The 24546-nt window shown below is 40.3% G+C and overlaps 1 protein-coding gene across 9 annotated transcripts in view; it reads right to left on the bottom strand.

Annotated features, from left to right (window-relative positions):
* Positions 1-24546, bottom strand: part of WASF1 (WASP family member 1) — a 173251-nt gene that overhangs the window by 48220 nt on the left and 100485 nt on the right. For 3 of the 9 annotated variants that reach the window (XM_073337022.1, XM_073337021.1, XM_073337029.1), the window contains one exon: positions 14893-15051. In XM_073337022.1, coding sequence (XP_073193123.1) covers positions 14893-15025 — 133 coding nt within the window. In that variant the 5' untranslated portion in view covers positions 15026-15051. Of the gene's footprint in view, positions 1-14892; positions 15052-18862; positions 18951-22535; positions 22613-23545; positions 23695-23875; positions 24048-24546 lie in introns of those variants that run through there. The other 6 variants (XM_073337023.1, XM_073337020.1, XM_073337024.1 and 3 more) reach the window with 5 other exon arrangements.

Genomic DNA, 24546 nt, shown 5'->3' on the forward strand with positions numbered 1-24546 from the left:
TTCCAAGAAAACTGGCTACAGAAATGTTACAGTTTTTTTAAAAAAGGTCTCAAGTGAGGTTTCTGCTAAATTCTCTCAAGCTGCAGTACAGCCTCATCCTGTGGAGCTTTTAAAATGAGCTTTTAAAATAGTATATATTTTCAGTTTCTCTGACATTTTAAAAAATCTGAAATCTATGAAAAGCATCTCCTGACAAACCTATTAGGAACTAAGACTGGCAACGGGCTTATGTGGTTCTGCGTCCTGATTTCATTCAACCTATTTTTTTATTTAACGTCTAAGATAAAGGGGAAGCATATAGGTGTTTCACCTTAATCCCTGAAGCTTTGTGTGTTAATGTCTAATTTATTGAATTAGAAGCAGTCTGTCACAGGATTACTAATTACATTTGTTACTTTCAAAAATGGTAATACAGTGGATGGAAAGAAGGGAAACAATGATTATATTAAAACCTGGAAGAAATTATAATAAATCTTAAAATATACAGAGTAATCTAAAGTGATGATCAAACAAGAGTAAATTAGTGCAGATGTTTTATAGGTTGTACAGTATAATCTCTATGGCAACACAGAATCATAGAAATGTAGGGCAGGAAAGGACCACAAGAGGTCATCAAGTCCAACCCCCACATTGAGGCAGGACCTAAACCTAGACCATCCCTGACAGGTGTTTGTCCAACCTGTTCTTAAAAATCTCTAATGACAGGATTCCACAACCTCCCTTGGAAGCCTATTCCAGGATTTAACTACCCATATAGTTAGAAACTTCTTCCTAATGTCTAATCTAAATCTCCCTTGCTGCAGATTAAGCCAATTAATTCTTGTCCTACCTTCAGTGGGCATAGAGAACAATTGATCACCATCCTCTTTTTAAAAGCCTTTAACTTATTTGAAGACTTATCAGCTTCCCGCTCAATCTTCTTTTTTCAAGACTAAACATGCCTAATTATTTTTTAACCTTTTTTCATAGGTCAGGTTTTCTAAACCATTTATTATTTTTGTTACTCTCCTCTAGACTCTCTCCAAATTGCCCACATCGTTTCTGAAGTGTGATGCCCCAAACTGGACACAGTAGTTGAGCATCCTCACCAGTGCGGAGTAGAATGGGCCAGTTATCTTCAATGTCTTGCATATGACACCCCTCTTAATCTGCCCCAGGATGATAGTAGCCTTTTTCACAACTACATCACATTGTTGGATTAATTTGTGATCCACTATAAACCCCAGAACCTTTTTCATTAGTAGTACTGCCTAGCTAGTTAATCCCCGTTTTGTAGTTGTGCATTTGATTTTTCCTTCCTAAGTGCAGAACTTTGCTCTTGTCTTCCTTGGATTTCATCTTGTTGATTTCAGACCAATTCTCTAATTTGTCATGGTCATTTTGAATTCTAAGTCTGCCCTTCAAAGTGTTTATAGCTGTCCCACTCAGCTTGGCATCCTCTTCAAATTTCATAAGCATACTCAACACTCCATTATCCAAATCGTTAATAAAAATATTGAATGGTACCAGACCCAGACAGAATCCTGCAGGACCTTGGGTGGCAGATAGCACTTGTGCAAAATCAGGAAGGGGGTGGGGGATAATAGGCACCTATATCAGAGAAAGCCCCGAATATCAAGACTGTCCCTATAAAATTGGGACACCTGGTCAACCTAGTGGGACCCCACTAAGTACATCTTTTGAGTTTGACAGCAAACCATTGATAACTATCATCTTTCAACCAGTTATGGCTCCTCTTTATAGTAATTTCATCTAGACCACATTTCCCTAGTTTTGCTTATGATAATGTCACGTGGGACTGTGACAGAAGCCTTAGATGTCTATAGCTTCTCCACATCCACTAGGCCAATAATCCTGTCAAAGAAGGAAACTAGGCTGGTTTGGCATGATTTGTTCTTGACAAATCCATGCTGCTACTACTTATCACCCTATTATCCTCTAGGTGCTTACAAATGCTTAATAATTTGTTCCAGTATTTTTCCAGGTATCCAAGTTAGGCTGATTGTTCTATAATTCCCCAGGTCCTCGTTGCTCCCCTTTTTAAAGACAGGTACTATGTTTGCCCTTCTCTAGTCCTCTAGGTCCTCACCAGTACTCCATGAGTTCCTGAAATAATTGCTAATGGTTCCAGGATTGCATCAGCTAGCACCCTTAAGTAATTTAGGATGAACTTCATCAGGCCTTGCCAACTTGAATACATCAAACATACCTGAACATTCTTTAACCTATTCTTTCCCTATTTTAGCTTGCGTTCCTTCCCCCTTGTTGTTAATCTTAGCTGAGTATCTGGTCACCATTAACCTTGAAGACTTAACGAAGTGTGTTAGACATGGACCAGACTCCAATTTTGAATCCACAATTTTGCCGTTACAATTAACTGCATGCAAAAGTAACAAAATTTAGATGTCACGCTCTGTAATCAAAACAGATAGGTGCTGAAATGTTCCCGTTAACTGTGGGCATATAACCAGGGGCTAAGTAGAGACCACTTAAAAACCTTAATAATATAGCTCAGAATCAATATGGTACAATAAACCTTTACTGATCATAGTGAAAACAAGCTTCTTAAATGCAAAAAGAATTTTTTCACCTTAAAGGATTTTGCTCAAATTTCCAACAAAAACTCACCAGTGGGCAGAAACACTGAAGGCTTCTACCTCAGAAGTTAATATTTCAAAGCTATGAATGTATGAAAACAGGAAGTTACAATGGAAACTTTTTGCCTTTTTAATTACAGCATTCAGCACAAAAAAAATACTGTAATACACCTAAACACTTATATTCACTTCTCTGAAAACACAGCACATCTAGGCACTCAGTGTAGAGCAGTGTATACAATGATGTAATTTTGCTACAACACATGTTCAACAAGTGCCAGGATGTTTAAACAGTTCTTTCCATAAATATTAGCATTAGTCAGCATATGAAAAGTTTAAAAATTAATAGATAAACTTGATTTTAAAGCAGAGTTCATTTTCAGGTATTTGAGGTATTAACAGTAAAAATGTAATGTTAAAAACATTACAAATTTGAGTTTTGACCCGATGGTGTTACTTTAGCTACCATAGTGGATCACCTGTCTAACCGATCTTGGGGCAGAACTTACCTAAAGTGCTACCTTTTGGACTTTTTAAATTCCTATTGAAGTGGCAAAGGGATCTCTCCATCAGATGGGGAGATGAGAGAAGAATGGAAGTAGAGAGCTGGATTTCTCATATGGCATATGGTCACTGTATACAAAGGACAGCTCAGTTAAAAGAAAGGTAAGCCTGACTGGCAGTTGTGAAAGAAACACAGAGGTTGCATCTACATAGGAAAATTGGATACACACTTTCTAACAATGGTGCAGCTACACAAGTAATAGCAGCTGTATGTCATGCATGCTGAAAATGCCTGAGCCTGGTTTCCGGTAACCTTGCACCACTGGTAATGTCAGTGCAGCTGCACCATTGCTGGAAAGTGGATATGCAATTTTCTTGTATAGATGCAATCAGAAAGCAAGAAATACAGAGAAGAGTGCTTAGGAAGCTGAAACAACAGCTGCTGGTGTCCGGAGAACTACTGTTGCTAAGGTAGTAAGAAGAGCTGCCAAATGATAGATTCTTTTACCAAGTTACAGAAGACAAGAAAAAGAGTGAGCGAGAGAGAGTGCAAGAAATAGGCAGAAAAAGAAACATTACTTAATGGCAATTCTGTATGTTGCAGTTACATCTTCCCCCATTATACATACACACACAGAGTGATACATCTCCATAAACCAGGGAGAAAGGATTGTCACTCAGAGTAGACATATAGATATTTTTGCCCTCCCACTTCCATTTCTTCCTGATGCCAAGAAATTTTCCAAGCTAATCAATTAAAACCAGCTACCCAAATGAACCACACAGGGGACTGGGAATTTTTATGGGGGAAGATGACAATTATGGCAAATAGAACACTGGTAAATAACTTCAACTTATAATGCTTTTCCTCTCATCCTATACATTATTGTATATACCCATGAGGAAACCATTTCTGTAATCCGTGAACTAGGTTGAATCACAAGAAAACAACCCAAAGAAATTGTGTGGTTCCAAATGATAAAATAAAACAAGCACCCCAAAATCTAAAGACAAGTTCTTAAAGTGTGAGAGCCAATTCAGGTAAGCCTCTTGTATCTAGGAACTAATTCTAGATTAACGAAATCAACGTCCCTAAAAAAAATGTAAATAAGGATAATTTTTACCCAAACAAAAGACAAACACACTAAAACTTATTAGTTCTCCAACTCAATCTGACAGAAGAAAAGGCCAGCTAAAAAAGTTTATTTAAAAGTTAAAACACTAAAGATGTTAAATGAGGGCCCAAGGGACTAGTATCATCAAAACCAAGTTTTCAGAGCATAAAAGCCCCAAATAGCCCAGTGGGCTCATAAATAAGATCTGTTTTACAGACTTCCGTAGTGGAGGGAAAAAACACAGAAGGTTGATGCTTAGACTCAAAGATGTCAAAACCAAGGCATCTCTTTAATTGATCAGCTAATTCATTCAAATTATATGCAAAGAACCATGGTCCATCTCAATGCAAACTAAACCTATTTCCCCAATACCTCACTGACTTGAGGCCTACAATCAAGTGGAAACTCACCCTACAGTTCCCAAGCAGATTTCTACAAAATATTCTTCCACGGATCACCTGTGCAACTGTAGGATACAGTACTTGTACTGAGACACAAGGACCAGAGTAAACTGCATAGATCATAATATGCTAACTATAAGGTTGTCTGCTCAACATCATAATTAAGAGAAAACGTAAAGATCTTTGACTTGAACAGCACTGTACACAAGGTCTCAGGGGAGTACCTCCTAAGCTGGTCTGTCTTCTGGGTCAGTTCATATCCTCATAATTCCCCAAAATGGAAAGCCAAAATACTTTCAAAAATCCAGTAAGCAATATCACTGGGACTAATATTAATATTTAAACCCGGCCTTCCTACAATGTTTTATGAGAATACTTAAACAAGGTCCTGCCTCCAGGAGCTTACCCCAGCTTACAGTTGTATTCAAACACACACGATATAAAGGTAAAAAGAAATAGGTGCACAGTCTATGAAGATCAACAGAGAAAGACTTCATGAAAAAGCCATGACGAAGCAGAAGGAGGCAGCACCAGCAGCAGGATCTTTCAGTACATAACACCACATCAGCAGGAGGTACTCTTTGAAGGGGAACTACACTAGCACATTCCACTGGTGGAGCCACCTCTAGTCTTATGGAACCCAAACTGGATAACATAGTCAAAGCCTCCCTTATGGTCATGCAATGAAAATGTGCCCATGCACAAGTATATTCAGACTACTAACATATAGTAATTTTATGAAAAACATTAACAAATGGAGCCCCACAATACACTGTGAGATAGAAAAGTAGTATTTACAGATGAGGAAACAGATGCCACAAGACTAGCTTTCCCACAGCTCCGGAGTGAGTTAATGGAAGAGCTGGGATTTGAACTCAAGAGTTCCTGGTTCCCAGTCATTTACTTAAGGCTCACTAGCCAATGAAGCCTGTCAGGCTAATGTAACCATCTTAGCTGCACATTGCATAAGCTGCTAAGGATCCATAGTAAAATAATAATTGTTTTTTCTAATTTTATTTTACACAGATGCAGGATGGCATTTACCTTTCTTTAAGGAAAATATTTTGAGAACTAAATGGGTTACACAGTCTTCCTTTAAATAGAAGATATGAAAAAGGCACAAAATAGGTGTTATCGCACATTTGTCCACAGAGATTCAGTGGGCAATTGTGTTCTCTATGTACATACACAAAAAGCAGAAGTGGATCACCAAAAAGCCTCCACTAGCTGTTCAGTGGCTTGCTGTTATACCACAACACGTATCATGGACATTACCTTTCCGATGACAATATGTGAGAAAGATAAAGAAAGATCTATAGTTTGCTACCCATTGCTCCTACAACTGCTGGGACATCAGCCAAATTATTTTTGGAAATATCATTATAATAATTTCTGGATTTTTATGTGACAGGAGAACTGCCTGCTAGAGACATAAACTGACATGTGGTCTGGTTCATGGCAGGATTTTGTGTACTGAAAACTTGTGATAATATGCTGCACAAATTTATCCTGGGCTTTTTGTTTTGTTTGCTGCTTGCCATTAGCATTACTAACATCACTGCAGTGACTGATTTGCTAGAGCAAACAGGGCTCTAGCCCTGTTTCAGTTTATTTTGAGAATAGCCCCAAGCAGAGAATTACATACATATCATCCTAATTTCTCAATTGGTGCTCTTTTTCTCTCTTCTTATTTCCAATTTTTTCAATAAAAATGCTTTATTAAAACCAACAGGACAACAGATTTGCTCTCGTGTTATAATGTCATCATACACATCTTGTATCTTATCTTTATTTAGCTATATGTCTCTTTGCTTCCTTTGTAATATCTATATGAACTCAGAACAAAACTATACATAAATTATCTAACCAAAACCACAATACACATCAGTTTCATTTAAAGTACTGAAATCTTGAATTTCATAATAGAGTTTCTTGTCTCTGCAATGTCTCTCTCAGCATCCAGAACATGTAGTCTGCCCTCAAGAGTGGAAGAAAAATATGGGTAGTCAGTCAACAGGACCATGGGCTCCTTTACATGGAAGTATAAAGCACTTACTCCTGGGGAAATTCTGTGCCACTGCGCACATGCAGAATTCATACTCAGTGCAGAATTTTTTTCCCCACAGAAAATACATTCTACCAGAGAAGTGCTGCAGTTCTGTCCTTCACCCACCAGGAGCTGCTGTGGCACGAGAACAGCCAGCAGCCGGCTGCGTTCATCAGAGCAGCATGTCTGCCGGAGCCACGTTAGGACAGACAGAGTGGGGCACACAGGGCTGCTGGGGGGGAGGTGAGGGGGACACAGACTAGGGTTCAGAAGGACTAGTTGGGGGAACAGACTGGGGCACGGGCTCAGGAGCTAGTGGGGTGACAGCACTGAGCCAGGGGTTGAATGGGAAGGGTGCTGCAAGGCCACATGGGGACAGGGGGGTGCAGGGACACATGGGGATGGGGCAGATGTACCTGACTGAATAGGAGAGGCTTGGGGTAAGCCAGGGTCTGCATGGGGGAGGCTTCCCAACTCCCTAACAATCCCTCCTCTCTCCCTGCTCCAAAATCTGTTCCGTATGTCTCCCACCCACATCCAAAAACCCTCCAAGTTCATGCTCAGGCTCCTTCCCTCTCCCTCAGCTCTTCTGTTACCCCAACTCCCCCAGGCCTTTGCACTGCTTCTGAGGGGTGCAGAAAATATTTTTCTGTATTGTTGCTTAAATGAATTACTCAAAGTTCTGTATTAATATGCCCAGTAAGGAATCTATTTAAAAAAAAATATTACGTGAATTTTTTTTGTCTGTACTGTTACAGACATACTTGCTGACAGATATTTTAAAATAAATTACCAAAATAATTGAAACTGGTGTGATTATATTGTGTTATTTTGACAAATAAAATAAGCAGAATTTTAAAATATTGTGTGCTGAAGTTTTAATTTTTTGGTACAGAATTTTTAAATTTTTTTGGTGCAGAAGTCCCCCAAGAATAAGCCATATAGGAAGGAACTCCAAAGGCAACTGTAAAACCAATTTGCTAGGGAAACATAGTAAAAACAGGGTTTCAATAACTAGAGAGTTTACGCCTTCAACATACTGAACTGAGGTTATAATGACTAAAAGAGCAACTTTCACCATCAACAGATGCAGGGAGAGTTTTCATGCATGTACTCACAGACTGAATAATAGAAGGCAAGTACTACTGAAGGATGATGTTCTGAAAACTGGTCTCTTTAAGGACTTGAAAAACTTGGAGCCATCAAACTTTAGAATGCAGTTATGGATAAAACCTGAATTCAAAGGCAGGAAGTGAATATGGCTAAATTTATCTCAAAGATTTGTTGTAGTGAACAACTGGTGAATGTGATACCTCTTAATGCACCCCCAACAGAAAAGGTCATACATAATCTTCATTAAGCTTCTTGGTTGAGGGACTGTAACTACTTAGACAATGCATTTATAGCCTCGGGGGAGAAGCCTTCTTCTGTAACTGCTTTGTTCATCTTCCAGACCAGGGGGCTTAGTGGGATTGGACTGAGGAAGAGAAATGGCCTCTGGAGAAGTATATCAGGACAGCCTGAGAGGCCCATGTATGTTCCATAGGAGGGTCAAGGAGCTTGAAGGTCAGGGCATCTGAGCCCATCTGAGAGTAAAAAGGATGGAAACTGCCCTGTCCACTTGGAATTTGCATAGTATCCATGGAATCAAAGGCAGCAGGGGCAATATATAACCAAATTCCTTCCCCCAGTGTCAGCTGAAGGCACCCAAACCAAGGGATCTATGGTCCAAAATCATAATCAAGGAACCTTGGCATAGGATCTGCAGGCAAACTAATACACCAAGGGAGTTGGAAAGACTTTGAAAAGGTACCAGAGTGGGTGTTAAAGAATCTTGAGAAATCTTCATGATGGCACAATTATGGAGACTTACAGTCTTGGTAGCTAAATGGGGAGTGCTGTGGAAGATCAACTATAAGAGCACTCCAGAGAGCCTTCTGCACAAAGAGTAGGGAGTGTAGAAAAGAAAGGCACAAAAGAAAATTTGTGGGAAACCTGCCAGTGAAAATGGAGACGGGGAGTGATTAACCTCACCCAGTGGCCTGAAAGGAATACAAAAGCTCTTAATTAACCAACAGAGACCTGAACTCCTGTCCAAGGCAGAAAATCTGAGCTGCTGGCTGCCACTAAAGATCAAAGGAAAGAAGATGAACCTCCTACCAGTGACCAACAGACAACGAGAAGCTCTAATTGAACCAACAGACAGAGTGAACCTGGGTCAGAGCAGAAAATCAGAGGGACAGCCCACCACTGATTAGGGGAGTCAGCATCCAGTGACTGAGAAACAAACAGAAATTTCTATTCACCAAAAAGTCCTGGAATCCTGGCTTCTACATCCACAGCTGGTGAGGGAAGACACAAAGTCAATTGCAGGGAAGGGAGAAACAGAGTAGGAGCATCTGAGGAGCTAGAGGCAGCTAACACGTCCGGCTTTGCGAAATGATTGCTGAACTGCATCATACACTCATGTTTTAATCCCCAAGGAAAGACTAGACCGGAGCATTGTATTCATGGTTGCTGAGACACAACTGAAAGCAGACAGGATCTCACAGTATGCATGTTGTGCTGCAGGCTAGCATCAGCACTTAATGCTACTAAGAGCCATCTTCAGTACAGACCTGCCAGTTAGGGTCAAGATAGAGGAATTTTAGAAGACAGGAAATGTGGGAGACAACCATTGCCCCCAGTTCACTGGGTCCTTGGCACATGAAGGGTCCATGTTATGCTTTTCTTTGGATTTCTTAAGGGGGGGTCCTATTTTTCATCCTGAGGAGAAGGCAGTTGCCCTGGGAGGTTTTCACTAGGGAAAAAAAAGGATACATAGGCTGGCAGTCCACACATCAACTATCCAACAGACAGCAAAAAGGGAAACCCTATATAGGGGTTGAGCCATTGTATTGTGGGACAACAAAGACCTGCATCCAACTACCAAGGAGGGGATGAAGAGAGGGAAGAAAAAGGGCTCCAAACAGGAGTATTACAATTGGCACTGGGAAACAAGAGAGAGCAGAAGCAGCTGAAGGGGCCACCAGCGTTAGGCTGTAATGACTGAATGGAATCTGAAGTAGAAGCAGCACTGAACTCAAAAACAACACTTGAATTCAACCCACCACAGACCAGTAGGCTGGAATCAAATCCATGCAGGAAGAGAGAATAAGGAGTCTGAAAAGCAAAGCCATGTTCCTTCTGAAGAATAGCAGCTTGCAGGATCACCTGAAGGGTTCTCTCTGATAGTCTACCTGCCACATGGGCCTGCATAATCAGGATAGGAATGTCTGGTGGATGCTCTTCAAGCTTCTTTTTGGCACTGGGAACATGCACAATCTAAGATCACCAGACAGTACTCTGTTTGGCCTTCTTAGTTGGGTCCTTCCTGTTCTTATCTCTCTTCTTCCTCTTCTTTTTCTTGAAGTTGTCCTTGCTCTTCTCTTCTAATCTCCTTGAGGAAGAGCTAGAGCAATGGTCTCCAACATTTTTATGCCCAAGTTCACTTTTTGAATGTAAGGGCAACCCAGGATCTACCTTGCTCCTTCCCTGAGGCAACGCCCCATCCCCAAAGCCCCGCCCACTCCATCCCCCCTCTCTCTGTCCCTTGCTCTCCCCCACCCTCATTCACTTTCACTGGGCTGGGGTAGGGGGTTGGCAGGGGGTGTGGGCTCTGGGATGAGGGGTTCGCAGTGTGGAAGAGGGATCTGGGCTGAGCCTGGGGCAGGGGGTTGGGGTGCAGGAGGGGGTGTGAGGTGCTGGCTCTGGAGTGGAGACCAGGGCTGAGGCTGGGATGCAGGAGGAGGTATGGGGTGCTGGCTCTAAGAGGGTGGTCAGAGCTGGGGCAGGGGTTTGGGGTGCAGGAGGGGTTATGGGGTGCTGCTGGCTCTGTGAGGGGGGTCAAGGCTGGGGTAGGGGCTTGGGGTTCAGGAAGGGGAATGGGGTGCTGGCTCTGGGAGGGGCAGCCTCCCACTGGGAGGCACTTACCTCTGTCAGTGACACAGCGAGGCTAAGACAGGCTCCCTGCCTGCCGCGGCCCCATGCCACTCCCAGAGGGGCCCAACACCCCCCTGTGGACCCCAGGGGGAGCGGGGGAACGTGGCTCTTTGCGCTGCCCCTCTCTGTAGGCACCATCCCCAAAGCTCCCATTGGCCACAGTTCCCCGTTCCTGGCCAATGGGAGCTGCGGGGGCAGTGCTTGCAGGCAGGAGCAGCGTGTGGACACCCCTGCCCCTGCCCCCAGGGGCCACAGAGGCATGCTGGCCGCTTCCAGGAGTGGCATGGGGTCGCGGCAGGCAGGGAGCCTGCCTTAGTGGTAGGCAGCCCCACTGTGCCACCTCGGCCAGAGATCATGATCGACTGGGAGAGTCCCCAGGATCGATCAGTTGATCGCGATCTACGGGTTGGTGACCACTGTGCTAGAGGTAAAAGAACTGCATTTAAGAGCTGAGGCTCTATACTGCTAGGAGAGAAAGCAAAGCACACTGAAAGGTCTAAGGTAAGGGAAGTGGAGTTTGCTTTATATATCCTTGGCTTTTCCCTAGTCTTTGCCTCCTTGCTTCCTGGTAGAATCAGACTGGTTGTCTGGAATCCTCCTCAAAAAGGGAGAAAAAGGAGTACAGATAGCAAACATTTTACTTTTTAAAAGCCACAACAAGACCGAGTAGAAATCATCAGCCCCATTACTGTCTGTCATATTACTGTGCAACCAAAGGCCAAATTAGAAAAGTGGAAAAAACAGATACACTTTCAAAAGCATTTAATATTTCAATGAAATTAAAATGTACCTCAGGTTCAATGATCGTGATGGAGCTGAAAGCCCTTTATCCTTTTGAGAATATGAATATATATATATATATATATATGCCTTCTTTAGCATTCATTGGGCTGGCAGTCTGGAAAATGTTAGTGTCCTGGTGGTTAAAAAGCACTTACAATACTGGCAGTTCAAACTAGCGTCATATTGGTTCACTTGACAGCCCTTTAACTTTGCTATAGCTCCAGGGAAAAAACAGCCTTTTCAGAAAGACTCCTGTAGGGTTCTAAACCTTGTGAAGTATTCATTCATTTAAAATAAATATAGAAAAAATATTTGAGAGTGCAAAAAAAATCTTCATTGCTTATTATCTTTAATGCTATTTATTCCTCTGCCTTTAATTATACTACAAAGTAGTAATTCAAAGTAATTATATTATAATTACATTTTAGAAATTACACATACTTTACAAAACAACAATATTTTTCCTTAATCATAGAAATGTAGGGATGGAAGTGACCTCAACAGATAATGTATTCCATCCCGTGGCACTGAGCCATGAACCCCTGACATGTGTTTGTCTAATCTGATGGTAATTCCATAACCTCCTTTGGTAGCTTATTACAAAACTTAAATGTCAGTATATCTGGAAAGATTGCCTTAATACTTTACCTAAATCTCCTGTGCTACAGATTAAGCCAATTAATTCTTGTCCGATCTTCTGTGGACATAGAGAACAATCGATCACCACTCTCCTTATAACAGCCCTTAATATATATGAAGATTGTTATCAGGTCTCCCCCTCAGTCATCTTTTTTCAAGACTAAATGTGCCCATTTTTCTAACGTCTCCTCATGATTGGGTTTTCTAAACCATTTATCATTTTTGTTGCTCTCCTCTAGATTCTCTCCAATTTATCCATATTTGTCTTAAAGTGTGGACACAGTACTCCAGCTGAGGCCTCACCAGCACCAAGCAGAGTGGGACAATCACCTCCCATGTCTTACATATGACACTCCTGTTAATACACCCCAGAAAGACATTAGCCTTTTTCATAACTGCATCACACTGTTGGCTCATATTCAATTTGTGATCCACTATAACCCCAAGATCCTTTTCATCAGTGCTACTGCCTAGCCAGTTATTCCCCATTTTGTAGTTGTGTTTTTGATTTTTTCTTCCTAGGTGCAGTACTTTGCACTTCTCGTTCTTGAATTTTATTTTGCAGGTTTCAGACCAATTCTCCAATTTGTCAAGTCATTTTGCGGAATTCTAATACTGTCCTCCAAAGTGCTTGCAACCTCTTCCAGCATGGTGTAACCTGTAATTTTTATAAGCGTACTCTCTACTCCATTATACAAGTCACTAATGAAAATATTGAACTGCTCTTGACCCAAGATGGACCCCGGTGGGGTCCCACTAGATGAATTCTCTCAGTTTGACAGCAAATCATTGATAACTACTCTGAGTATGGTTTTTCAAGCAGTTGTGCACCCACTTTAGAATAATTTCATCTAGATCACATTTCCCTAGTTTGCTTATGAGCATATCATGTGGGACTGTGTCAAAAGCCTTATTAAAAAGGAGATACAGCTACTGCTTTCCCCCAGCCGCTAGGCCAGTAACCTCGTAAAAGAAGAAAATTAGGCTGGTTTAGCAGGATTTGTTCTTGACAAATCCACGTTAGCTATTACTTATTACCCTATTATCCTCTAAATGCTCACAAATGGATTGTTTAATGATTTGTTCCAGTATCTTTCCAGGTATTGAAGGTAGGCTGACTGGTCTATCATTCCCCGGGTCCTCTTTGTTGCCTTTTTAAAGATAGGTACTATGTTTGCCCATCTCCACTTCTCTGGGACCCCGCCCATCCTCTGAGAGGTCTCGAAGATAATGACAAACAGTTCCTAGATTGCTTTGGCTAGTTCCTTAAGTACCCTTAAGTGAATTCTGAACCAAACTAGGCATTGAACACCTCAGCCTTCTTGATATCATCCATTATTAGCTCTCCTTTCCCACTAAGTAGTGGACCAAAACTTCCCTTTGTCTTTCTCTTAATGTATTTATAGACCTTCTTCTTATTGCCTGTTATTGTAACGCGGACAGACCCTGGTCGTTGGCAGGCGGGATTGAACCGGGGACCTCTGGAGCTTAGTGCATGAGCCTCTACAGCATAAGCCAAAAGCCAACTGTCTGTTAGCCAAGGCTGTTGAGCAGACTCATTTAACTCTCTGTCTAAGTGGTCTCAGTGCCACTAGAAGGGACAGAACACCACACCCAGGTGTGTGGGCTACATTATGTCCTTTGCTAGGTGTAACTCATCTTGTGTCTTAGCTTTTCTCATTTTGTCCCTACATGCTTGTATTATTCTATTGTACTCAACTGTAGCAATTTGTTCATGTTTCCACTTTTGGTAGGATTCCTTTTTGACTTTCAGGTTATTAAAGAGTCATAGTAGCTTCTTAGTTTTCTTTCTATCTTTCCTTCACATAAGATTAGTTTGCGGTTGTGCCTTTAATATTATCTCTTTGAGAATCTGCCAGCTCTCCTGAACTTCTTTCTTAACAATCACAACATAATCCAGAGTGTATGTTGTGTAATACTGTTATAATTAGGTGACTGATGGCACTTACTGTGAGCTTCAAGCCTAACAAACCATACATTAAGGCCATATCATAGTTACACTTTAACATAAATCCAATTATGTCCTATTACTTACTCAAAAATTGCATTTGGTTAACCAGTACTGACTTATATGGCTAGAAGGCCATGTCTTACTGTTATCTTTGACTAACTGTAGCTGAACACCTTTGAGGGTTGTTACTGGGAAAGATCCTTTTTTAGCCTAATCTTGCTCTCACTGAAGTCAATGATAAAATAATCACTGACTACAATAGGATCAGTTATGAGGGTCCATGATAACTCCTATGTCTTCCTTATTCTTGATATCAAGTTTCCAGAAATTTTTGCCCCTTGAAGGGACAGAATTCCCAGTAGGAGGGGGAAAACAAGTATAAAGTGGAAATCAATAAGTGGGAGGGAATGATGAAAGGTGGTTGGGATGATAGAGGCAGAAGAAACAGCTCCTCCACACACGGCTGCTATATCTTCAAGCATGCTAACTGTGCTGTTCACGTCTGATGCTAACTTTACTGTTCATTCAATCAGTAATGTTAAGGCAGAGACATTGACGTTGTAAATTTGGAAAAGCCAAAAGTGTTCTTGCCTGTTATCTACCTGTTTTGTGGAGGCTTACGTCTCCACAACTGTCAGTCAGCACCTTTCAGGAGCACTAAATTAATTTACAAGATAACAAAAGAAAACAAAAGGTTCAGAGCAGTTTGTGTAATACAAGGTTGATCAAGAAATAAGGCTTTTTTGTTTCATTTTAAATTTGAAAATGTGGTTCTGTTTCATCTATAAAAACTGTAAGCAAATGACATTTTAGTTTAAAATGAATTGTAAAGTTAATAGCACAATGTACTTACTTAGACTACTCAGTTGTCTAATTATATTTGCCAAGGAAATATTGGTGACACATTCCAGTTCATTCTTGATGCCTCTGGGCAGTGCTGTGTGACACAGGTGCCTGGGGTCTATGTTTCTTTTCACTAATGGCATTTTGAGATATCAGAGGGCTACCACACCTGTGAAGAAATTAAACAGAAGCTTTATTATAGTTTTCCTTAATTATTTTGGTTCAGATCATTACATCCAATCAAGTCATTAACACTGGCAAGATTAAAATACCTTCACATTTAGGTTAGTTACATGAACCTGTATATTTGAGCCTGATTTTCAAACTTGTGAACTTTTATCTGACTACTGTGTCAATGATACTATGAACATTTTCAAAAAGAAAAGGAGTACTTGTGGCACCTTAGAGACTAGACTTAGAGACCTTTACTTTTTGCGAATACAGACTAACACGGCTGCTACTCTGAAACCTATGAACATTTTGTTACTATTCATGTTTTTCTGAAAAAGATGGAAAACCTTCTTTCGTACTGTAATTGTATCTTTCTCGACACACTAGTTCCTTACGCGGTCCCAGGCAAAATCCAATGGGAAACTCCTCTTGATTTATGGGAGGAAGTCATACTCCCCTTTTCAAATCAGAGTGGTGGCTGTGTTAGCCTGTATCAGCAAAAATCACAGTGGAGTGAATTGGCCTCATTAGCACTGACCCCCCCACTTGGTAAGGCAACTCCGATCTTTTCATGTGCTGTACTATTTATACTGCTTACTGTATTTTTTACTCCATGCATCTGATTAAGTGGATTTTAGCCCTTGAAAGCTTATGCCCAAATAAATTTGTTAGTCTTTAAGGTGCCACAAGGACTCCTCATTGTTTTCTCAAATCAAACTCCCTTCCTATTGAGACAGACACAGCGCTCATATCATTCAGTCTGGAAGGCAGGTATGAGAAGCAAACTTCTGAATTGCTGACTCCGTTGGGAAACTTGAAGTTAAGTTAAAAAAAATTAAGCATTGTATTTTAAACCCTAAATCAGAACTTTGTAATTTTTACATGCGTTTTGCATTATGTCTACAACAGTCTCATAATGCTGTTTTAAATTAAAACTATTTACAACTGTAATTCTATTTTTGTTTGGGAATTTCTTGAAAATTTGGGGCAATTCCGCCCCCCCCTTTAATGAATGAAAACTTGATATAGGAGTCACTACAATTTGGAGAAAAAAAGTTCCAGTTTATGAGGGAATCAGACCCCTTACTGAATGATTAGCTGCACTGGGCACTTGCAAAATTGCAACAAAAAAGAAATTTTACAGCCGAACCTGCCCACTTGCTGAGGCAACTGAGAGAAAGGCAAGAAAACCTGCCCTGCCAAGGACAATCTGGCAGAGAAGAAAAAATTCCTTTGAAGCCACAAAAAGATGATTAGGCATAACTACAACAAGGCCTCAAAACCCAGTCCTTCTCTGATCCCCAAGGGTGTTTTACTTCCTGGCAGGTGGAAGACTTTATAAGTCCCTCCTGTTGGGTATGCTGAAGTCAACAGGCTCCCCTCCCTTCATCAAGCCCATGAGGAGGTAGAAGGCCCATGAGTAAGGGAAGGGTGTGTGTACAATCCTTAAAGGGGCAAAGGGTTTTCTTTTCTATGTCAGCCCACACAAAGCCTCACACCTCTGAGGCTGTGGGCGAGGCAGGGGGTGGTACAGGTCTACACAGAGGATTATTATTTTTTTGCCTCTGTTTTCACTAACAAGGTCAGCTCCCAGACTGCTGCGCTGGGCATCACAAAATGGGGAAGAGATGGCCAGCCCTCTGTGGAGATAGAGGTGGTTAGGGACTATTTAGAAAAGCTGGACATGCACAAGTCCATGGGGCCGGACGAGTTGCATCCGAGAGTGCTGAAGGAATTGGCGGCTGTGATTGCAGAGCCATTGGCCATTATCTTTGAAAACTCGTGGCGAACCGGGGAAGTCCCGGATGACTGGAAAAAGGCTAATGTAGTGCCAATCTTTAAAAAAGGGAAGAAGGAGGATCCTGGGAACTACAGGCCAGTCAGCCTCACCTCAGTCCCTGGAAAAATCATGGAGCAGGTCCTCAAAGAATCAATCCTGAAGTACTTGCATGAGAGGAAAGTGATCAGGAACAGCCAGCATGGATTCACCAAGGGAAGGTCATGCCTGACTAATCTAATCGCCTTTTATGATGAGATTACTGGTTCTGTGGATGAAGGGAAAGCAGTGGATGTATTGTTTCTTGACTTTAGCAAAGCTTTTGACACGGTCTCCCACAGTATTCTTGTCAGCAAGTTAAGGAAGTATGGGCTGGATGAATGCACTATAAGGTGGGTAGAAAGCTGGCTAGATTGTCGGGCTCAACGGGTAGTGATCAATGGCTCCATGTCTAGTTGGCAGCCGGTGTCAAGTGGAGTGCCCCAGGGGTCGGTCCTGGGGCCGGTTTTGTTCAATATCTTCATAAATGATCTGGAGGATGGTGTGGATTGCACTCTCAGCAAATTTGCGGATGATACTAAACTGGGAGGAGTGGTAGATACGCTGGAGGGAAGGGATAGGATACAGAAGGACCTAGACAAATTGGAGGATTGGGCCAAAAGAAATCTGATGAGGTTCAATAAGGATAAGTGCAGGGTCCTGCACTTAGGATGAAAGAACCAATGCACAGCTACAGACTAGGGACCGAATGGCTAGGCAGCAGTTCTGCGGAAAAGGACCTAGGGGTGACAGTGGACGAGAAGCTGGATATGAGTCAGCAGTGTGCCCTTGTTGCCAAGAAGGCCAATGGCATTTTGGGATGTATAAGTAGGGGCATAGCGAGCAGATCGAGGGACGTGATCGTTCCCCTCTATTCGACATTGGTGAGGCCTCATCTGGAGTACTCTGTCCAGTTTTGGGCCCCACACTTCAAGAAGGATGTGGATAAATTGGAGAGAGTCCAGCGAAGGGCAACAAAAATGATTAGGGGACTGGAACACATGAGTTATGAGGAGAGGCTGAGGGAGCTGGGATTGTTTAGCCTGCAGAAGAGAAGAATGAGGAGGGATTTGATAGCTGCTTTCAACTACCTGAAAGGGGGTTCCAAAGAGGATGGCTCTAGACTGTTCTCAATGGTAGCAGATGACAGAACGAGGAGTAATGGTCTCAAGTTGCAGTGGGGGAGGTTTAGATTGGATATTAGGAAAAACTTTTTCACTAAGAGGGTGGTGAAACACTGGAATGCGTTACCTAGGGAGGTGGTAGAATCTCCTTCCTTAGAGGTTTTTAAGGTCAGGCTTGACAAAGCCCTGGCTGGGATGATTTAACTGGGAATTGGTCCTGCTTCGAGCAGGGGGTTGGACTAGATGACCTTCTGGGGTCCCTTCCAACCCTGATATTCTATGATTCTATGATTCTATGTGGAATTGATCTATCCCATGTTCTTTATAGAGACCTGGTGGACAGGTCTCTCACCAATGCCAGTGTGCAAAGGGAATGGGACCAGGTTCTGCCTCCTCCCCACCCCATTTGGAGTAGTGTTTACCCTGAGTTTCCTCAAATACAGAGACTGGGATTGTGACTGACCCTTATATGTGATGCCTGGAGAAAGAAGGCTCCTTGAAAACTCCTCTGCCACCTTCATATTGCATAAAGGCTAGTCACAATGTGATCCGTTATGTATTGAGTTGATAGTCTTTAAGTGCTATGCTTTCATTACAATAGCTATTAAATTCTGACAGATATCACCAATTTTTTTAAGCAGTGAAAATGCGTTGGATCTGATTTTTCCTTGTTTAATTCCTACCCCACGGTATAATGGCACTGGTGAAAAAAGTGAACACATTTTAAAAAGTACCAATTTAATGCGATTTGAATGAACTACCTTTGAAAAGTGAGATAGTTACTTAATCCACCATGTTACATGCAGGCACAGATGCATCCTCTGTCCTCTAAAAGCCTTCAGCAGCTACCTTTTCTTCCTCATTCTTACCTTTTTCAAATGCCTCTGGCAGCTGCAGAGGAACCTGCCTGTGGCACTTCTGTCCTGCACATGCACTACTTCTCCAATAGGAGCAACTCTGTCAAAATGACAAGGATTATGTCAGTTTCATTCTGCGCCTAATGCTGAGGGAACACTTTGGGGAGCACCCCAACTCATTGCTTTATAAAACACTTTGGGGTGGTCTGAAAGCTGCCAACATATGAAACCCAAAGTCTCTTCTATGAAAATAGGGGGTGTGTGGAATTTTTAGGAATCTCCCCTCCCCTCTCCCAAACCACTCCCAGAACACCGGGAGTTTAGCAAAAGAAATACAACTTTTTACCAGAAATTGCAACTTTTAGTGATTAACTTAACTTTCAGTCACAGATGGGGGACACCATTTTGAAGAGCGCCCTGCCCTGCCCCCCGCGTGACCTTGCGCACATCATGCATGCAATATCACACAGGCGGGGGCAGGGTGGTGCACTCTTTAAAATGGCATTCACCATCTGAAACTGGACAAAACCACATCTTGTTTTGTCTTGTACCAGACCTAGGACAAACTTTAAAAAAAGCAGGACCGTCCAGCTTAAAATTGGGCGAATGGCTTGCCTATCATGAGCACAGGCACAGGCATTGTTTTCCCTTGCAGAACTGGCCTACAGAATTATTTCAGAAGTACAAGGAGTGTGGGAAAATGTTAAATTCTGCAATCTTGTGACAAATATAAACCCCAATTGTCAGGATAATAGGTCACATTTCCTATCAGGGACAGTCAGACAGGAAGATCGGAAGGATGGCAAATGTACATATAACTGAGAAAAAACCCAAATGCTCCACCTTTGCTGCTGACTTGCTGCCCACAAAACTAACTGGTATTTAATCTACATTTCAGTCTTATTCTTGGAAAGCTTGTAGAATCTTCTAGATCAAGAGGACTTTTAAAAAGTTACTTCTCATTAAGTTCCATTTGGGGACTATCAACCTTGACAATATTTCCTTAATGTTAAGGGACGTCATGTATCTATGTCCCTACACAGTGTGCTGAAAATGTAGCACTGAATGTTCTTGCTTTAAAGGATTTAAATCAGACTTATATTTTCTTTAATATATTTTTGTGCCTTAATATTGCCATGATTCTTCCTACCTATGTTTTAAAATACACAGTCCAGTAATGCTTTGTACAGCCCCAATTTTCACTCAATCATTCTTTGACTGCAAGCAGAATGTTACACTTCAAAGTTTGTAACAGTCAAATTTAATATAGATTTTTTTAAAAATAGCAATACAGTACATAACAGTCATTGTGTCTGCCTACACAGTCACACACTACCAGTACCCAACTCATTGCTTTATACAGCATTTTGGGATATTCTGAAAGTTGCTAGCATATGAAACCTAAAGTCTCTTCTATTAAAACAGTGGAAGTTTTAGGAATCTACTCCCCTCCCCACAAAAAAACCCAAAAGACTATTGTCCATGGTTTAGTAAAAGAAATACAAAGTTTCACCAAAAATTGCAAGTTTTAGTGATTAACTTAACTTTCAAAATATTCTACTATATTTTACAGGAAACTTAGCAGCCATGGATTTATTATGTAATGTTGATATCACAGCCTCTGATATCTTGCCAGAGCAGCTCCACAGTGGTAGCAACAAGATTTCAGAGGAGAAGGCTAGTGTGTGAACACCTAATTACGATGCTTAGTACCAACCTATCACTGAAGTTATACAATATTTACAGTTTGGAGACACCTGCATTATACTAGGTCACTCAAATTGTGTGTGTGTAATTTAGTAGTGTGTTAACTACATTTAAAAGTTAAAATGATGTGTCTAATAAACCAGTACTGGGCTCATGTCCTATAACGGCATATTACTTCAACTAGTGTTACTAGGAGATTTATACTTTAAATTCCTGTGCATGCAAGTGTATAAGCTTGAACAGAAGCTGCTTCCCCACTATGCCGCCTATGGGGACTTGGGGATTTCCAGACCACTGGATTTGTGCTTATACAGGTGGGAAGAGAAGGCTACTCCTTAAGTATAAGTTAAACTTCTCCCTTCTGTGCAGACCTATTAGGAACACATGTTGAGCACGAACTCCTAATGGGCAGGACTTGTGGAAGATCAACTTTGCATTGACTTCACCTTCACACCCCATCTCATGACTACGATGGGCTTCTACAGTGTGAAGAATTCTGCAAGATGAAAGACTTTGCACTGGCCCTCTGTAAACAGTAAATGCTGAGATATGTGCTGAATGTCCTTCTTACCCTTGCTATTAAGATGGAGTGTTCAGCACAAAGCTCTCCAATTTTTTGTTAATAACACCTACAAATGCTTCAGATGAGATAAATAGCATCCACACTTTGCCAACATCCACACTTTTGTTAAGTGGGAATGCTATTTGTTGCTGTTCTCTTAGACTATTTTCTGACTTGCAAGTCTAAATATGGTTAAGTTTTTTTAAAAAATCCATAATTAAAAAGGTTTTTCTCTCTTTTCATTTCTGGATTTTTGTATCTTAAACCGGCATAAATGAGCTTCAATTTGTTATGCAATAATTGGTTTTTAATCATATCATCTTATTCAAATTCTCGTCTGCACCTACTTTTATGTTATCTACAATGTAAAACTGTTATTTGTGACTTTAAAGATTAATACTTTTTTTAACGCAGAAACAAAAATAACCAACTATCAGCTTCCAACAAACTTACCCATATTTAATTAACAAAGATGTATAGATTTACTTGGTGTCTAGCTTGATAATAGCTGCAATTTATTTTTATCTAAGAAAATTAACTATTTTACAGACCGATTCCTAGAAAGACCTTTCACAGGGTGAAGCACTTATTACCTTCAGTAGCAGAACTATTGAAGACAGTAAGGCACTAAGCCTGTAGCGTATCTGGCCCTTTGACATCTCGCCCACCCCCTGCATCACACATGACCACCCCTCACTGTTTTTTCAATAAGCTAAGTTACATGTTGTGTTAAATACCAGAGGTCAATAGAGAGTAACACTTCAATTTTTAAAATTCATTTGCTTTCAATTAAATATTTTAAGCAAATTTTGAAATTAAGAATATGTATTTAGCTATTTTTCAGTAAAATAGTATGTAGAAATGTTTTCCTAAAGGTAAAAAACACCGAAGTTACAACAAATAGAATTCTTGATTTAAACCAAAGTAACTAAAATGTATTCAAATAACAGGATACTCAAAATAGAATGAAAGAATAGCAAACGTTACATTGCATTATTTAATTGATATTTCATATTTTGTTATAATAATGCTTCTAGATATTTTTAATATGAACTTCTCTCCATTTCATATTTGCTGAAGGAATTTCTTTGCTGGCCTACAATACATTAAGTGTACAAGATGATGAAAAGGTTAGAGACTAGATAAGCCAATAGCATTATAAAACTTCATGGCCAAATGAAAATATTAAAGGCAGAAAATGGTAAAACACATTTTATTCAGATATTGAAGATATCACACTAAACTATAGTAGAAACACATAAAAGACCTTCCCCTTAATAGTTTACTACAAACAAATGGGATGGCTTCCAAAAATGGGCACAAGATCTAATTATATATTACTGTGGCAAGAATGAACGAATAATTAAATTCATAATATGCCAAGCATTCATTAACACAAATATATAAGTCACATACCTAGAGATATATTGCACATATATGCCCAGTTTTACCGTTATGGTCTTAACCAAGAAGAATCTGATGGCTCCTTGTATTCATTCTTCTACTGAAATAAATTGGTTAGTCTCTAAGGTGCCACAAGTCCTCCTTTTCTTTTTGCGAATACAGACTAACACGGCTGTTCCTCTGAAACCTGAATATGTAGCATAATTTTAAAAAGATAATACACCCACAATTTTATCTGTATTATATATCTATATCTTTGTATTAGATATATGATTTAAAATTACTACACATAACATACATACACAGACTTCAAAAGAGGACAGTTGCAGAGTTTTCTGGTAACACGAATAAAAATTCTTCAGATTACACAGGGTTCATTTTCTTCTAGAGAGCCCATTCAAATAATCTGATTTCAAAACATTTTGGAAGTACCCTGGGTTCTAATTTAAGCACAGCCAAGAATTAATAAATTAATTTTTGATTACAAGTTCTTCACCCCCAAAAGGCTAAAAATGTATTAACGATATACAACTTACTATGCCATTTGAAATTGCTTTTTAAGACCTACTGTTTATCTGATGACATTTTTTCCTCACAGCATTAATCTATTCTTTCTGTTAACAGCTTCTGCATACAGTATATCACACAAAAGCCCTATGATGGATCACAACAAAAGCTCTTTGTAATCTTGACAGAGATAGATAACTAATCCAATGTTAATTTAAATCCAAAATCTCTAAAGCCAGAAATAAAGCATAACTTCTGAGGTTTTATCAAATCTATCATAATATATAATCATTGATTAAATTACATGATAACCCTATCAAAGAATTAAATTCTATGAATTAAAACACGCAACAGTTAAATTCCATAGATATTCATCTACCACTTGAAGATAGCTACCTTTCAAATGCACATGCCAATTTTACAACTTGATTCTAAAAAAAATTATCACAGAGACACAAACCTGCTCTAAAATGGGTAGCATGGTGCTGCAGTAACAATATTTAAAGAAAAAGTACCTGAACTTCACAGCAGCTAAGAAATGTAATGTAATTCCAGACAAAACCTGGCTGGCATAGAGAAGATATTCAGTTCCCACCTCCGCTACAACATTAAACTTCACTGTTACTCATCAACGGTGTATCAACTTTTAGAATTCTACACACACAGAAAGCACAGTCAACCTAGTCAATCACAGAACTGTAGCACTATTAATCATACCGAACACCTCCAGTCATTGGATTGCTTTGAAACGGGCTGGCTCTTGCACAAAGGAATTAGAATTCAACACACAGTGTCTTGCCTTAACAACAGAGCTATCTTTACAAAGAAAACACAGAAGCACTCACCCCCAGTGACCAAAGACTTCCCTTTTTTCCTCAGAAACGTGAAACGAACTCCCTAAACGCAGAATGATTAAGAAATAATTATTCCTTTGGTTCCAAACCATAATTGCTAAATATTAAATTATGACATGCCAGAAATGAGGGAAATGAGTGGCTATGCTGGGGGTGGAGAGAAGAGGAGGGAGGGGAAATAAGACACACAGTCTATGCATCTCATTGCACTGACCTTACTGTTGAATCCAAGAAGGAAACTGGATGCTAATGAAATAATAAATAATGTCAGACACCCACAATAGTACTGAGGTCCAGCGTATAAAGGTCTGTGACTAGGAAACCTGACACAACATAGGAGCTAATTATGTAGTTGCTCTATATTAATCCACAAATGACGTACAATTGTTTTAATTATTACAACCATAGCTTCAGACACATTTGACTAAACAGTGGACAGTGTCATAAAATTACTTTTTTAAAGCTTTTTGTGGCTGGATAGTTTTAAGTTTCTTATGCAAAACACAAAAGACATAGCTTAACCAGACATTTGAAAAAGGTGATCAATCATTCTTTGCAATATTAAAATAAATCACAGTTCTACATAACAGCCTTTTAGCTTTCCGAAGTAAGTTTTATACTAAGGTCCCAAAACAGACACTTTGAATTTGCTAAATATTTAC

Source organism: Lepidochelys kempii, chromosome 3, assembly GCF_965140265.1.
Source record: "Lepidochelys kempii isolate rLepKem1 chromosome 3, rLepKem1.hap2, whole genome shotgun sequence".
Lineage (NCBI taxonomy): Eukaryota > Metazoa > Chordata > Testudines > Cheloniidae > Lepidochelys > Lepidochelys kempii.